The 16,434-nt window shown below is 37.9% G+C and overlaps 1 protein-coding gene across 1 annotated transcript in view; it reads left to right on the top strand.

Annotated features, from left to right (window-relative positions):
• The window catches only part of LOC120755726 (gamma-aminobutyric acid receptor subunit pi-like), a 45,845-nt gene that overhangs the window by 3,403 nt on the left and 26,008 nt on the right, over positions 1 to 16,434 (top strand). Inside the window, exons 2-3 of the mRNA XM_040071132.2 lie at positions 4,714 to 4,802; positions 10,040 to 10,143. Coding sequence (XP_039927066.1) covers positions 4,747 to 4,802; positions 10,040 to 10,143 — 160 coding nt within the window. The 5' untranslated portion in view covers positions 4,714 to 4,746. The remainder of the gene's footprint in view (positions 1 to 4,713; positions 4,803 to 10,039; positions 10,144 to 16,434) is intronic.

Here is a 16,434-nt window from a genome sequence, read left to right as displayed (position 1 = left end):
ACAGTGATTTTACATATAAACTTGCATGTTATTTGGGACATTGAAGTAAATTCCTGAGTTGTTGCTTTATATAGTCTGAGATCATGCTATGGTAATTTTTTTTTTTTAATAAATATATTTGTCATAGTGATTTATTTGAGAAAATGTTAAGGATTCTCATATAATGCCTATACCTATAGAAACAATTTCTAATTATGAAGTTTCAATTACAGCTCTTTTTGCTATAACAGAGAAGCAGATTTCATTTCTGGAGAATCTTAAATTCATCCTACTTATTTAACAGTATGAGCTTCTATTGCTGAATAATTTTTTGACAAAATTATTTTTGACAAAAACAAAGTACAGAACTTGAGAAGATGCTTTCAGACTGGAGCAACTTCCCAAGATTTTCATTGAGAAAATGACACTTCTCTTACCTGGCACACATGACAGCTGTATTGATCAGATCATCACGTAACTGGAACCCAGCGTTTCACTTTGAGCTGTTGTCAGATAGAGCAGCAGGAGAGACCTAGGATCCCTTCAGCTGCTGACATAACACTGTCACACCACATGGCCCCTGCACTGCCAGTCTGCACGTCAAACGTGACAAGACAGCTGCTTCCTATGGGCCAAGTACATCTAACTTTGATTACTTGCCCAAGGAGACTTGTATGGTTTTGCCCATGCTGGGCAAGATCAGATATGCCTAGGGTTTAGAAACAAGCTAGCTGGTGTGCCAAAAGCCAGTTGTCAGCGAATAAGAGGGTGTCCCTCATAATAGGATGCAGACACATGCATTTGTCCACTTTCATCAGTCAATTCTGCTGTTAGACCTGGAGTTTTGCTGCCACTGGGTTTTATTCCTTCTTTTTATTTTGCTGCATTAAAAAACCCCTTCTTGACACCTTTCACTCAGGCTGCAGTCTCTGCAGTATTAAACCTAACATGAAAAAAAATATTTGACAGTGTGAAAATTTCGCATTTCTTTCACTTTCAGGGAGTGCTAGGAAGTACCATGAAACTACAGCCATTATAGACAAGCATCCAGATTAACCCAAAGACAGATATCATGGCACTTTATGCCACAAAGTGCTTTGTCAGTGACTACAGTCAATCTGTTGTCTGCAGTCGACTTTTCCAAGCTGTGGTGGTTTTGAAGTAGAGTAAATTTTCCTCGTGGTGGCTAGAATGGGGCTGTGTTTTGGATTCATGCTGTGAACACAAGTGTTGATATTTCAGGGGTGTTTTAGTTACTGCTGACCAGAGCTTGCACAGGGTCAAGGCCATTTGTGCTTCTTGTACCACTCCACCAGTGAGGAGGCTGGTGTTGCAAAATAAACTGGGAGGGGACCCAGCTGGGACAGCTGACCCTAACTAACCCGAGAGGTATATCCCCTCTATTTCCCAATCTTATCTTGTGACTGCCTTCCATATACCCCCTTCCTTTCTCCCACTGAGTCCTTAGGGTTCCCAGCTTTCCATCGTTTCCCCTCCAGCTGGTTCATTTTGATCTAATGAACAGAGGATGCAGTCAAGAACAGATAAGCTCTGGCTGCTTTGCAGTTCTAACAGACAATGCAAGCAGAGAATCCAGAGCAAGGGAGGCAGCTGTACTTTTCTGACACTCTGGGCCAATCTCTCCTGAATTTCTCTCTGCCTTTCAGTCAAGCACTTAAAGGCACTGTCATTCAGCAGTTCAGATGTGGAAATAAAATGCAACTGTAATGTTAAATGTAATATTCTAAAACCCACCATCTGTTTTTTGATTTTAAGATAATTCTACACACAGCTTTAGATGCCTGCAGTAGCAGCCATGGGAATTCAGGCATATGGCCACTGCCATATGACAATGTATATTGTCTAATAATTTCTACTCTTTCCCATGCCTCCGCTTTTGCATAAAGTACTTCAACATAATAGCCATCTTATCCTTTAATTCATTCACAGAATGAATTAAATATATATATATATTAATATATATATTAAATATCTTTGGATATTGCTACTACCTCTACCTCACCCCATTTCAGCCTCAAAGGTGTGTGCAACTTGCAAAATTCACTTTTCCTGTCATGCTGAAGATAATAAATTACTGAATTCCCATGAGAAATGTCAAAACATCAGATAACATTTTACAGTCCTAATCTGATCTGAATAAAAGTAGGAAAGTGTTGTCTCATCGTATGAGAATGTGGGGCAGATTTGTTACCTTCACCTCAATTAAATGTTTAGAACCAGATGTGTCAGTGTATGCACTATAATCTGGACAGCGTGCAGTCTGTCTAGTTAAACCAAATGGCTCAGTATTCTATGCACAATACAGGTTATGCTTATTTTTCTAGGGTGGGAGGAAAATATTAAGGGTTCTGCTGAACTCGTTTTAAATCCCCATAGTTCCATAGGTACACACATGCAGGAAGGCATCTTGCTGAGAATGTGTAGTATTTGATAAAGAAGCGCGTGACAGGAAAGGCCCAGATGTGCAAACATGCCGAGAGGCAGGCTTTTCAGCAGAACAAACCAGCTCAGTGAGCCCCACAAGAAAGGGACAGCAGAGAAAATGTGTGTGTGCGTGCGAGCATGTACACACATGCAGCAGAGATTTATATACCCAGCTTAAGTATTATCTGTGAAACAGCTTAAGACTCCAGCGGTTACTCGGCTCTATTCCTTGGCTGGCATGCAGTGTGCCTTTGCAGGGAGGACAAGCCAGCTGACATGGCCATTAGATCTCTGGATTAGTGTTTCTTATAGAGAAATAAGAGATCTTCTGCCTTCTGTTACTTCTGTGCTCTCTTTTCCTGAGCATACAAAAGTAATCTATGTCCCATAGGATGGATTTGACCTTTGATATGTTAACAACCAAAATTCTCCCCCCCATCCTCCCATGAAATTGCTGCCTTGGTTGTTGGTGAAGAGCTGAAGGTAAACCACTTGCTTTAGAAAGAAATCAGTAATAAGCCCACTCCTTTTCATCTTCAGTACTGTAAAAACTAAACCCAAACAAGTTCAGAAATATCCATAGGTTTCCTTAATCTGTTTATAAAGGATCTTCAGTCATATTAGGAGTTTATAGTAGCAATTCAAAAGCTAAATATAAAAGCAGCTTTACAAAGTACTTATAAAGTCAGTAAGAGGCTTTTTATTTTTAGCATATTTTCCTGTGAGATAAAGATAATGAATGTAGAAAGCATCCAAACCCAAAATGAGATACGCAAAAGAGATCCCACGATCTGCACCCGGAGTGTTACAGAATCAGCATGTAGAGAGCAATGTTCTGACAACACCATCTGCTCATTTGTGCTGTTTTTTCCTATTACCGGCTCTCTTAATGTCTCATGCATGATTTTCTGTGGAAGTCAGGAGGAGTGTATGAGTTATTTTGACATTAATATTTACCAGACTGGTGTATGCTTAAAGTAGCCAAGATGCTGAGAATGTTTGCTTGTTTAAAAAGCCATTGAAATGGCTTTCCTTTTTCAGTGGAGACATTAACAAGTTATTTTGTCACTTCACTGTTACATAAAAGTCATATCCCATTCACTTGCATTAATTTAGGTAAATACCACTAGTTTTGCTCTTACTAGAACTGTAGACTGAAAGAAAAATTACTTTGGTTTTCAAAAAGCTTGTTGGCATTTTACATTGGTCACTAAAGAACAGGGAAGCAAAGTTTCAGGCTGTAAAACCCCCAATTCTTTACTACTAGCAATTTAGTGTAAAATTAGAATGCAAGATACTCCTGCAAAACTCATTCTGGACACTAAAAAATATTATATTTGATTGTCCCTTCCTGAAATATAAAACATATATTTCACTTGCATTTATTATCATACAATTGTCTTGCAGATTCTGGGTACATAGCATTCCTGACACGTAGGGTTTTTTGAGTTTTGAAGCAAGCCTTACAAATAAGGTTTGATGAAATACAGCAGAAGTGTGCACAGTCTGTGCATTTCAGATCTGTTGCATGACTGCATTACACTATGGATTGATACTCTTTTCATCCAGAAATGGATTACAGAGATGACAGATGTCTTAAAATAACCATTTTTTCAGTGAATCACACTGACAAAAGCAAAGAAATCCCATTCAGAAATAACATCTTGCCTCAGCCAAACATTGGGTTGGACTCGATGATCTTGAAGGTCTCTTCCAACCTAAAAATTCTGTGATTCTCATGAGAGTGGATGGTTATATATGATTTATATACAATAGATTTTTTATTTTAATAGCTAGGGTAGGAGCCTCTAATTTCATTTTTTTTTTTCTCATTAACAAAAAGACTACCAAAGCTATATATTGGTGCTCTTAAATAGATCTGTGTTCTGAGATGGGGTCATGCGTTGTCCCTTAAGAACTGATAGGCCAGGGATGCACTCACTCACAAACATAAATAGCAGAGACAAAACTCAGTGTTTGCAATTCTCCTGCACAGGATTACATTATTTTTTGCAGCAATTACTTTTCCTAATATTGAAAGGACAGAGGCAAAAATGAAAGAACTGTAGTATCCCAGAAAGCAGCTTCTGTTGGTTAGTTAAATTAATCCTGATGCCACCTCTTTTTTTCAAGTTTTGAGATTTTTTTTAATTGATGTAGATACTTACTAATACATTAGAAGAAGCTATTCAAGATACAATATTTTTAGTGTTTAAAACCTTTGGAAATTCATGTATTAGAAATGCATATGTGCTGTAAAACATGACATCTGCACCTTTTGTTTTTTAGGAGCTACAAGAACTTCTGAAAGAACTTGTGACAATGTGCAGTCTTAAGTGCTGCGGTCTCAGAACCCTTTTTCTATTGCTGTTCTATAGGTAAGAATAATTTGCTAAAACTATTATTTCTTCAATATATTATTATATCAGTTGGTTTATAATAAACTTATAATTAGAGACATATCTGACCAGATAAAGTAGAATCTTCTTGGCATTTGAATCTTGCCCCTTACAAAAATTAAAGAATCTGCGTATTAAGTAATGAACAGAAATACAGGACAGAGCTTCATGAATCTCAGCTGCCTTAACAGATCTTTTTAATTGAAAAGATTGATGAGGGTGAAAAAGAATGGAATTTATGAAGCATATGAGCCCTCAAATAAAGGATTACTTGGTACAGAGGAGGTATTGTATCAGATGCTTAAATTCAGATGGGCACATGGTCCTTGCCCAAGGACAGAAGCACACAGCCCACCCCACCTAGATTTACAACAAGCTTGAGATAGTAAAATGATCGAAAAGGAGAGTATCTTAAAAAGAATTACGTATTTGAAACATTGGTTTTTAAATTCTCTGTTATGAAATCATGAAGTCTTTAGGAAATCTGAGATGTGTTAAGCTGGAAAGTGAAAATGATCCCCTCTGGCTACACATAACCCTTCTAACAGTGCAGCTGCCGTGACCAAAAAATATAGAAAAGGAGCACTTAAAATACACTCCTTCTATAAAAATGGGCAAAAATATTCTTTAAGTAATTCTAATAAAATATAAGCATGGACAGATTAAGCAATCTCATCACTAGTTTCAACTGATGTATTTAAAGCCAACTCTTTATCTAGAATTGCTTAACCTAATTCATCTTGTAGTAAATTCCTCAGGACAAGATTCTGTCTGAGCTTTAACTCAGGTGGGTGTGCAAACACCCATTTAGATAAAGCTTTGTCTTAGTAGTGGGAACAGGTGGAAGAGTCCCCTGAAAGAGAGTTTAAAGCATCCACCTCCTCCACCTTCTCCAGCCCTTTAGAGAGATCTTTGTCCAAAACACACATTTGCTCTAATTCCACCTTCTTTCCTCATCAGCTGTGACTTGCCACACCATAATAAGTGGATGACTCACGGCTTAGCCATAATACAACACTGCTAAGAGAACAATTTCAGAAGCATCTAAGTAACAAGGAAGAAAAACTCCCCCAGGAGCTCAGCCTGTGGTACACAATTCATTATCAGACAGACTTTGTGAGTCCTCTTACAGCTTCATCTGGCAGTGAGTGTCCAGGAGCACAGGCAGTTCATCCCTGGCTATCATCCATGGGGTTAAGGGCACACACAGCACCTGTACGAGTGCCCGGGTACATGTGCACAGCATTGAGCTCAGGTGTCTGTTGTACCCAAATCCAGACACAGGCTGGAGAAGCAGCTCTGGCCCTTGGTTATCTCACAGAAAAGTTGATGCTTGGGTACAAAAATGCATTTTTCCATTGAACAAATCAGGAGGGGTTTGTGCTGTTTAAAACAAAAATTATCCTGCTTGGCACTGAAACAGAGAAATATTTCTAAACAAAACCCGTGGGCTGAGGTGCACCCAAAGCATGGGCCATGATTTTTTGCCAAGTGGTCCCTTAGATATTCCACTTGGAAAAGCTCTGCCTAACACGTGAAGAGAGTTTCTTCAACTGAATAATTTATGATCAGTAATGGTATGGGGTTGTTTTTTCCTTTCTATCATGCCCTTCCTGAAAGACACTTCTTTGCTCCACTTAACATTACATTACAGTCACATCATATCCCCCTTTTTAGTATTAAAACCTGTATATGGGGAGTAACCTTGATGATTGCCATACCAGATTTTTTTTTAAAAGTAGTAATGAAAAAATTGAGGCAAATTTATCATTATCAGGAATAAGCTTAAGTAAATGTATGCCATTTGGTCTCCAAGAGGGGTTCCAGTTTGTTTCAGATAGGGTGTTTTTAGCATAAAGAATACTAGCCTGGGTTTATGGAATCAGGGACAGAAAATTCTATGAATTTTTTTTCTTTTTTTCCTGATTTTAAGAGCATTTATGGTACTTCTGTTTGCTCTTGTAAGTGGCAACATGATGCTACAGTTTCAACCTCACCATTTAACAAAAAAAAAAAAAAAAAAAAAAAAAAAAAAAAAAAAAAAAAGGTGATTCAAAGCAGAGAATTAATCAATGACGTAGTAGACTTTGCTACAGTTTATCTGCAAAGACCATATAAAACCCAACATCACTGAGCACAAGTATGAAACCAGGAATAACAACTTTGTTTGCATCTGTAAGCCTGTCAGTGTATTGCCTGAAAAAAAGCTTTCTTGTTTTCCTGGGGGAAGTTTTTAAAAAAACTCAGACTGTATCTGGCATTTTGTTTATCTTCTTGCAGTTCTAAGGTGTTTCTCTTTCATGCTACATAACTTCTGACAAAATATAGCCAGAAAAAATATTCTCCTACATTTGTCTAGACTGTACTTTTGCCTAAATAAATGATATATACTACTGTCTAGGGCAAATGTTCCTTTTTCCCCTTCCAGTTACCCCATTCTGTTAAGACACTAACTTGAAAGTACCTTAAATAACAAGAAGTTGTACCTTTCAAGTTTAGCCAAACCCATAAAAAATCTCAGGTTTTGAGCCATGAGACTGACTTAGGAAAGTAAATAATTATAATTCAGCTTTTACAAAGACAACCAGAAAACATTGAACCTGATGAGTTAAAGCCTTTTTTAAGCATTGACAGTCCAGATAGATATTCTCAGAAATAATGATATACTCAATTTTTTTTTCCTGCAAAAGCCTGTTGCCTCCTCATTTGCTGGATCACCTATTGCAAGGCAATTCCATACTTAGATGCATGCCAAGGTACTTCACATTCATTAAGAAAATGGAGGAACCGTAACAGCTTCCCTTAGCTACAAAATACATATTAAATATAACCACACAAATACTGGTTAAAAGAGGAGCTCAGATGCACTGATGAGAAGATGAAGACACATAAGTGGAATGAGGCTCAACTTTTACTTTGTCCTTTGCTGCTGTGTGCAGCTGTGAGCTGCCTGTGGCTGGGCTGGAAAAGGACCATGGGCATCAAAGAGCATTTTAAAGGAAACAGGGCATCATCCCTTAAAACATAGAAACCCCAAACTACTTAAGGCACAGAACCTCTGTAGGTTCCTTACCTTTCACCACTGACAATCTGCCTCTGAGTATCCCCCAAATCAGCAGGGCAGGCTGGTAACACCACACACTCACATTTAGGAGCCCTCAGGTTCCTCTCACTTGTTGGCTTGCTATGATAGAGCCTCTCTGAGGTTTTGTGGCCAAACAGCACACAGGGGACCATGCCTCATTCATTCACAGCCTCAATTGCAGCACAACAGCTTTCCCAGACTTACTTAACCACAAAACTCAAAAGACCAGAGATATGAGGCTGCACACTATGTGTTAATGAGGGAAATTGTGAATTACCACAGGTCATTTAAGGGAAGGACTTCCATAAAAGTTTTAAAGATATATTTTAGAAAATAGGAGTTAATGATAATGAACCAGACCACTCTGCAATTGCATACTGATAGGCAGAGCAATTATATACCCTTGCAGCAGAAAAGAAACAAGTTTTCCTTTAACACTTCACAACGTGTAAAACTTATTCAAGAACAATCCTGTAAAGCTGTGAAATTAAACTCATGCAGCTCATTGAACACTTCGCTAAAATTTATATGTAAATTACAAAAGGAGATATATCTATACCAAGTTCAGTATTTAAGAAACTAATTACATTCAAATGCATTTCCAATTTTAACACTTCTATGCAACATAAAGCTGGCCTTCTTATTTATATTCACATCTCAGCTCAACATGACTGTGTTTGTTTCTTTAGGAAAAAACTTACAGGAGAAACTTTACTTATTTCAATGCTGACCTTGCTTGAGGGTGTACTTAAGTAACAACATTATTCTTTGGCAATATAGAAATAAAAAACAGGGAAAAATAAAGGGAAAAATAAGATAATTAAAATAGCTAAGATATTTATGTTACAAGGCAGCTAATGATAAACGGCTACTTCTGTGGCAACAGGGTCTAGTGAATAAAAATTATACAGCAATAGCAGCTTTTCAAGCCAGTAGACACCACATTTCAAACCAGAGTGTGATTTGGCCACGTGCATTCAGTGAGAACATTTTAGCACTTAAGCTTTGCCAGTTTAAGATACTGGATTACTTCTAGTGGATGAAAGTCACAGTGTCCTGACAAAAGAACTCAAGCTTTCTCAGAAACAACAAAATTGACATCAAAATATCAAGCTTTGGAAAGCTACAAGAGACCCAGAAAGAAGGAGAAAGCAGTGTTTTCAGGAACAGCTCCAGAAAGAACTGAGGCTAAGAAATTCAGTGAGGATTTAGCACTATAAGGAAAAGACCACAAAACACTGCTAACCCCTTTCCTAATGGTTTATACTTAGATTCTTCTCCCTAGGAGCAAATCACCACAGCTACAGCTCTTGCACCTACTGTAGGAGAGTTGGTCGCTTTTAGGAGCCAGTAATTCCCAGAGCAAGGATTAAAAGCAACCAACCCTTCTCCTGGTGTTTATATAAGTGTCTGCTCTCCATCAGCAGAGACAATGCCTCTGCCAGCTGGGCTCAATTAATTATTTGTATTATTTTCTCACCTTCCTAATTTATACCCCGCCTTTCTCAAACCATTGAGAACAAGTAGTTGCTATCATCTGTGCTTTCATACCTGAAGAACACACCCTGCTCATGGTCTTGGGGTTAGGCAGAAAGGGTTTGCACTTATTTATATGTGACTTCTATGGATGGATCTTAATTGTAGCTGTTTCTGAGCAAAGGAAGTACTCAAACTCTCATTTTGCTTCACTGATTTTGCTCAACAGGATTATTTCTGTAACCTGCTTAAAAATTGTGTTGTGAAAGCAGGATTTTAAGAGTGGTTTTTATGCACTGTCTCTGAGACCTAAATATAATGTATTTCATTATCTAAAAAGAAGCTTAATTTTAAATGCTGAAATAAACAATCAGCATCCCTTCCACATTCCTAGATTATAACCATAATGCCCTGTTTGCAGATGAAGTATTAAAGAAGATTGTTTCTCAGATGGAGTGTTAAGAAATAATAGACTTTAAGGTATAAAGAAATAGACTTAGACTTTAAGGTATGAAAAGAAATAATAAACTTTAAGGTATAAAAGAGATTTTTTTTTTTTCTCCACAAAAGACTAATACGGATTATGAAATCTAATTTTTTTTTTTTTTTTTTTACCGTGTCCCTTTAAAACATCCTAATTTTCAATTCCTTTTAGGTCAGTGCAAATTCCTGAAGCTGAAGGAAAAAGTGAAATTCTACCTCCAACAATACAGAAAATAATAAAAGGGTACAACAAGTATCTACGTCCATTTTTTGATAGTAAGTAGAAAAGCTCTTTCAATAAGACTGAATCATAACATAATGTGGTGTCTAGAATAAAGCAGTGGGAGCAAATGGGGTTTTTTTGTACTTTTTTCCTCTGATATCTGACAGCTACTGATCTGATTATACATGTTCTGTGATATAATAAGATAGAGTTTAATAGCTTTCGTGGCCCAAGGTGAAACTTGTATGTTCCAAGAATCTGCAAGCTAAACTTCCAGACTGTTAGAAAACTTGACTATCATTGTATGTGTGTCTTCATGAAATAAGCTGTAACATCTTACCTATTTAAAAGCATAATTTCCTCTAATTTCCTAAATAATAACTATAAAAAGCTTTGATTAAAGATTTGAAAGCTTTATATACCAAGCTGCTCATAACAGCACAGGCAAATCTTGTTACTATGCAAAGTACTATGTGCCTCAACTATAAGATTGCAAGAGAATTATTTAATAAATGATTCTTGCCTCAGGTCTTAAAGGTCGCTGAAAAGATTTGCTGAAAATTGTGGGGGGCAATGAAAAGGGAAAATGAATTTTAAAATGTCAGTTCCCTGCATCAGAAGCCAATGGTCACCAGATTGGAAGACCCACACACTCAACTGCATCAAGGCTGATATTACTGCCCTGCAGTGCAGTCAGGCACCTGAAATCCCAGAGAAAAATATCTTCCTTATCTGAGCCGTGCTATTGCATGTATCAGAAGTACTGAGGAGTTATGAAGTGGCACAGAGAGCTTGCCCTGGAGAAGGTGCAGACCACTGAAAAATAAAATATTCTGAATGATGAAAAGAAGCTGAAATGAAACATTTTATATCCCTTTATATTCTGCTAAAAAAATGATTGACTAATGAGTTTCTAAGACCATACTGTTTCCTTTTGCCACCCAAATACCTGGTTCAATATGGATGCTCCATATCATGTGCTGTTTCTGAATCCATTTATAATAATTTTTTGATATATTTGTATTTTAGGTTGAAGAAAAAAGGGAAATCTAATTAATCTGTTTGTTTTTATTGTAATTACCTTAGCTGATGATAAAACTGCTATAAAATATTTAATGCTCTAAGGAGATTTTCAGCAAAATAAATGTAACTTTAATAAATAAACTAACCTTTCCTCATTGGAGATGATGCATAATGTAAAATAACTGTTCAGCGGCCATTAATATATTTTATTCATCACCTCCTACTACTACTAGAGATATGTTGACGCTGCCATGATGAGCGTGCTTGGGTAGACAACAGAGTCTCATTTCAAAATCCTATAACAGCAATTAAGGCCTACCATAAAGCGTATTTGAGTTACAAATCTCCGTTTTCTCCTCTCCATCTTTTTTCCTCAGCTGTTGTGTCTCAGCAAGGCTGCAGTAATGTTTTTTGTCTGGCAGTTTTGTTGAGAGGGATGCGGAGGCCCCTCTGGGTGTGCCTAGAGGTCCCAGCGGAGCCCGGGCGGGGATGGAGTCGGTGTCGCATGGCGCCGGCCTCGCCCCTCAGACAGCGCCGGCATGGCGGCCTGCGCCCGCCGCGGCCCAGGAACGCAAACGCCGCCTCAGAAACCCTCGATGGATCCTTATTAGCGCTAGTGCTGCAGGAATGAGATCACGCTCTGGAAAATACGCATTTTATTGATGCCGCTCCTAAATGCAGGCTTGGCGGTTCTGTGAGAGATTGCTTTCTTTGTAGGAGTAGTTTGAGTTAGGATGACTCAAGCAACGCTTCTCCTGATTTTTGAATGTGTAGCTTTTTGTGAGATCATTTGGGATCACTTTCCCTGTGATAGAGGAATGTGTGCTTGGGCTGGGGAGTGGTGTCAGCCCAGTCCTGACCCCTCTCTGTTACTGGCAGGGTGGGCTAGTGCGTGAGGGCTGGGCCCAGGAGAAGCTATTGCTCTTCTCAGAAGCAGAGCTAGCAAACATAAATCCTCAGCTTAACAAACCTGTGGGATGCATTTGTCTGTGTGACCACAGCTACGCTAGCTTTGTTCCATGTGATATTTTCCTGATTTATGTGGTGGTTTTTTGCCTCATCTGGGGTACCTTGTGTCTCTTCTTGGTAACTGGCTTTGCTCACAATGACATCAGTGGCTGCAGCACAGCTGTTGAAGAGCTGATGAAGCCAGAGTAGCAATTAGTCATTGATACTTCTTTTGTGACCTCCCCCTGCCCCAGTCTCCCCAAATCCTCAGTTTCTTTGGGATGATATTAATGTTACTAGTGAGAAGCAGACCAGTTAGAGATGGATCTGCAGGTCAAACAGCTGATCAGACTCGAGTAAGCTAATGAAAAATGCACATTAAAAATATAAACTGTGGCATTCTGGTAGAGATCATCGGCTGCTGTATAAGCCTGCACAGTCTTGATTGTGTAACCTATCAGTGATGATATCCTTTGAGAAAGAAACTTGTATTTCTAGAAATATGAACAGAAAAGGATGGATATTCACCTGACAACCTATGTTTACTGTCTTGAATGAAAGGATTTGTATAAAGGGGAGCCTAGTATGTGTATGTTGATATGAAGAAATATCTCCCCCAAACATGCTAAAGCCAGCCTTTTAAAGACACTTGGCTTCCTTTTCTTTAGTTTTGGCCAAGATTCCTTTACTTTCAAAAATACGTGTATTTCAGTTTATTAGTTCAGTTAGATAGACACTCATAAATATGCATGAAGAAATTTGACATAAAACTAGATGGTATTATTTGTTGGCATCTACAGTGCTTTAAGCTTCACGTTAGTGAGTCATAATGGAACTCTGAAATGTGATTTTTATCAAGTGTGAGAGGGCCAGCAGTGAGCTTAAATTTTAGAATAACCTCATTTAAAGTATTTCAAGGTTACTTGTTCTTGAAAATTTTCTTGAGGCAGGAAATGGCAATTTTTGAAGTGGTGATTACTGCCAAGATACAATCTTACTCTTGCAAAATCAGTGGCACTGAACTCCTAAATATTTAACAAAATGGGATTTTAATCCTGAAAAGAAAGTTAGATATAAACAAATGTTCATAAAATGACTGTTTCTTTTCCCTAAAGCCAGAAAAAACCAGAAATATTTACTAGTCAAGTAAAATTTATGGCAGCTCATAAATTTTTAGTTTAATAAGCCCTCCATTTGCTTATTAATTTGTGTTTGGTCTTTGTGCTAGAACTGGCCTATGACTGGAAATGCTCCCATCACATACACCAACTCGTGTAGTGTTATTAACAAGGAGACTATGAAGATCTTTTTAATTTGAGCCCAATGACTCCATAAAAACATAAAAACTGTCTTCTCCTCTCCTTGCATGGATTGAATCTACTGCTTTTCTAGATTTTAATTCTGGATTTATCTCACCTACTTTGGTCATCTCACACACAGCTCACCCTCCAGACCCTGGCTGCTCAAACATTGCCATTTATGTGTAACACAGGCTCTTCTTCCCATCTCTAAGCCCCAAAATCAGGTGCCCAAAGCTGGATTAGTTGAACCCAGACTGTCATAGGTCTGCAGACAGGTGAAACTGGCTGAGTGCTTTATGTTTGTCCGTGGTGGGTGGCACGTACCAGTTCCAAATTGTGAGGGTACTTTAGACAGTGTTAGCACAGAGGAATCTCAACTAGACTGGTTATTTAGCTCTGCCCTCATCTGAATGTTGCTATTAAGAATGTTCTCTTTTCCTTATCTATAGCACTTTAATGTCCCTCTTTGAGCTGGTTTGTCAAGTGAGTCTTTATAAATTCGGCAGATAGGCGCAATAAAGAATTAAAGAAAACACCAGAACCCTAATCTGGGATGATTTTAGCCATTCTTTGGACTGGAATATGAAATACTCCTATACTAATGTTAGTAGACCTTAGTCCTCCGTGTAATAATATCTATCCCACCCTTACAGATATACATGGAATACTTCTACAGAAAAGCTGGCATAAGGGATTTAAAAATCAACAGTAATTCCCTTAAATATGTTACATTACCCTGACACTTTATCTCAGCAGTACAAGTTGATTTCCACCTCAGGTTTTCTGCTGGAACCATGTAGATCAATTTTATAACTTTATGTGCTGTGCCAAACCCTCTGAATTAATGAGCAATTCCTGCAGACTTCAGTGAGCCTTGGATCAGGTTCATAGGGTTGTTAAGAGTTGCATAAAATCTTGTAAATAATTTTATACAAATAGATTTTGTTCTGTGATTGAATGTGATAATTTAAGTGTTCTAATTAAAAAGAGAGAGACTAGGAAAAGGTCACAGCTAAGTATATTTGAATATGGAAGCTGCTTTCAAGTGGTACATAAAAGTGTTATGCTTAAATCAGTTATTCTAAATCACATTTAAAATATTATTTTCCTTAGCTTCATAATGAGTAGGGTATTTCATAGACTTAAGTTTTAAATTAAAGCAAATAAAATTTGGGGGTCCAGCCTTCTGTCTAAGACCTGTCATCATGGGTTTTTTCCCCTCAAATGGTGTTTATATGAAGTTCTACAAATTTAATTATATGAAGGCATTTCAGTCTTCAGAAGTACATAACAGAGACAGAGAGGTATCAGAATATTGGCTGTGTCTAACACCCTTTGGTTTAGTGAGGAAAACTCACAGAGTACACAAGAAAGAAATACCAAATAACCATAATCTAAAGACTATTTGAAGTCCTAGCTAGCCAATATCTAATCCTTTATAGAAAAGCAAAAAACCCAGAATATGTAAACTTCAGCATACTCATGGTAATGGAGCTTTCCCTTCCTTTCCCAGGGAACTAAGAGACACTTTGAGCATGTGATTACCACCAAACCCAACTTTCCTGCATGCAGGACAGTTTGGGTTTTGGTTTTTGGGTTCTCCCCTGCCTCTCCAACCCCTCCAAAGGCTTAGCTCCAGAGATCCTAAATTATAAACGGTGTTTATGTTCAGATAGTAAAAAGATCAATTTATTTGAAGTTTCCTGTTATCCCCAGCTTCCATAAACTGGGATCTTACTTTGCTTTGCCAAACAACATGCACAAGTAAGTACTAAATGCATTTTCTGACATTGGACAAGTCACTTTTCTGACTTCTCTTTGAGGAGCTGAGTAAACAATGCTCCTTGATTTTTATAAGATTTGATGCTAAGCTTCCAGATTTTTTTGTCTTTTGGAGTATTTCTCTTTCTCTCAACTAGACTGTGTCTGCTGTTTGCACATTTTATTTAAATATGGAAAACAAATCTTGTCACAGTCATAACAGTTGCCAATACAGAATAGATTGCAAGATAACTTAATTCTGTGCGTTACTTCCCGTTGCAATAATGCTGCTGCCAAAGCATAAGATGGAAAGAGCATGTTAAAATGATTATCTGTGACAACCTCTAAATCTTTCTCAAAGGCACTGCTTGCCAAGGTGGTTTCCTATCTTGTATGTGTTGCCTGTCTTGTTTGTCCCCACATTAATTGCTTGCATTTGGCTGTATGGAAACACGGGGGTTTTGACAAATTATTTAACAAGCTGTTGTTAATGTGGTTCCCACCAATTTTTTCCTCATCCACAAACTGTACCAGCAAAGCAACAACAATGTCTAAAAGTTATTGATGTAAACAGATAGGATTGAAACTGATTCATGCTAGAAATGGGTCTGTCTTCTGATGCCTTCAAATCAAGAATTCCAGTTGAGGTCTGTCAGAAGGCCTGTCTTAACCTGTCCACTTTTTTCATGTAACTATTTGTCAAGAAAGATGTCTTGTGGCAGGAAGTTAAATGCACTGAAAAAATCCGAGCAAAATATATCTCCTTATGTAAGAATTCTGTAATACTCCAACAAAGATGGCAATCAGAAAGCCAAAACGAGGTTTATAGGATGCTACAATGAATTATTCTAGCAATAATTTTCCTTCTAATTCTCTGTTTACTCACAATATTTTATTCAGTATTGCTAAAAAGATGAGACATTCTTCCAAAAAAGCCATTCCTTTTGAGGCCTTTCTGAATGTCAGAATTGTTTTGAGTTTTCTTAAACTAAATGAAAAAGGGCTCATGCTAACAGCTCAGCCCTGGAAGTTATTCATAGTGCTGATCCATTGCAGTACTACGTACACACGTGACACAGTGGTCATTTATTTTGCCGCTACAGATCGAGATCATTGCAGTGATCCAAACCTAATTTTTAGGTATGCTGTCTGCCACTCTTGTGGCTGCTTTCCCATTTGACATCACTGTGAATATCTATAAAGGGCATAGAGGAGCAGTGTACATAACTTGCAGTAAAATTAAAACCTGTGCTGCTTAGGCTGCCCAGCCACAGCTGTAACAAGGCACTCCCTTTGGTGATCCTCTGCCAT

This window comes from Hirundo rustica, chromosome 8 (assembly GCF_015227805.2).
Source record: "Hirundo rustica isolate bHirRus1 chromosome 8, bHirRus1.pri.v3, whole genome shotgun sequence".
NCBI lineage: Eukaryota > Metazoa > Chordata > Aves > Passeriformes > Hirundinidae > Hirundo > Hirundo rustica.
The sequence above is the reverse complement of the archived record's forward strand: the minus strand, read 5'-3'. Positions and strand labels throughout refer to the sequence as shown.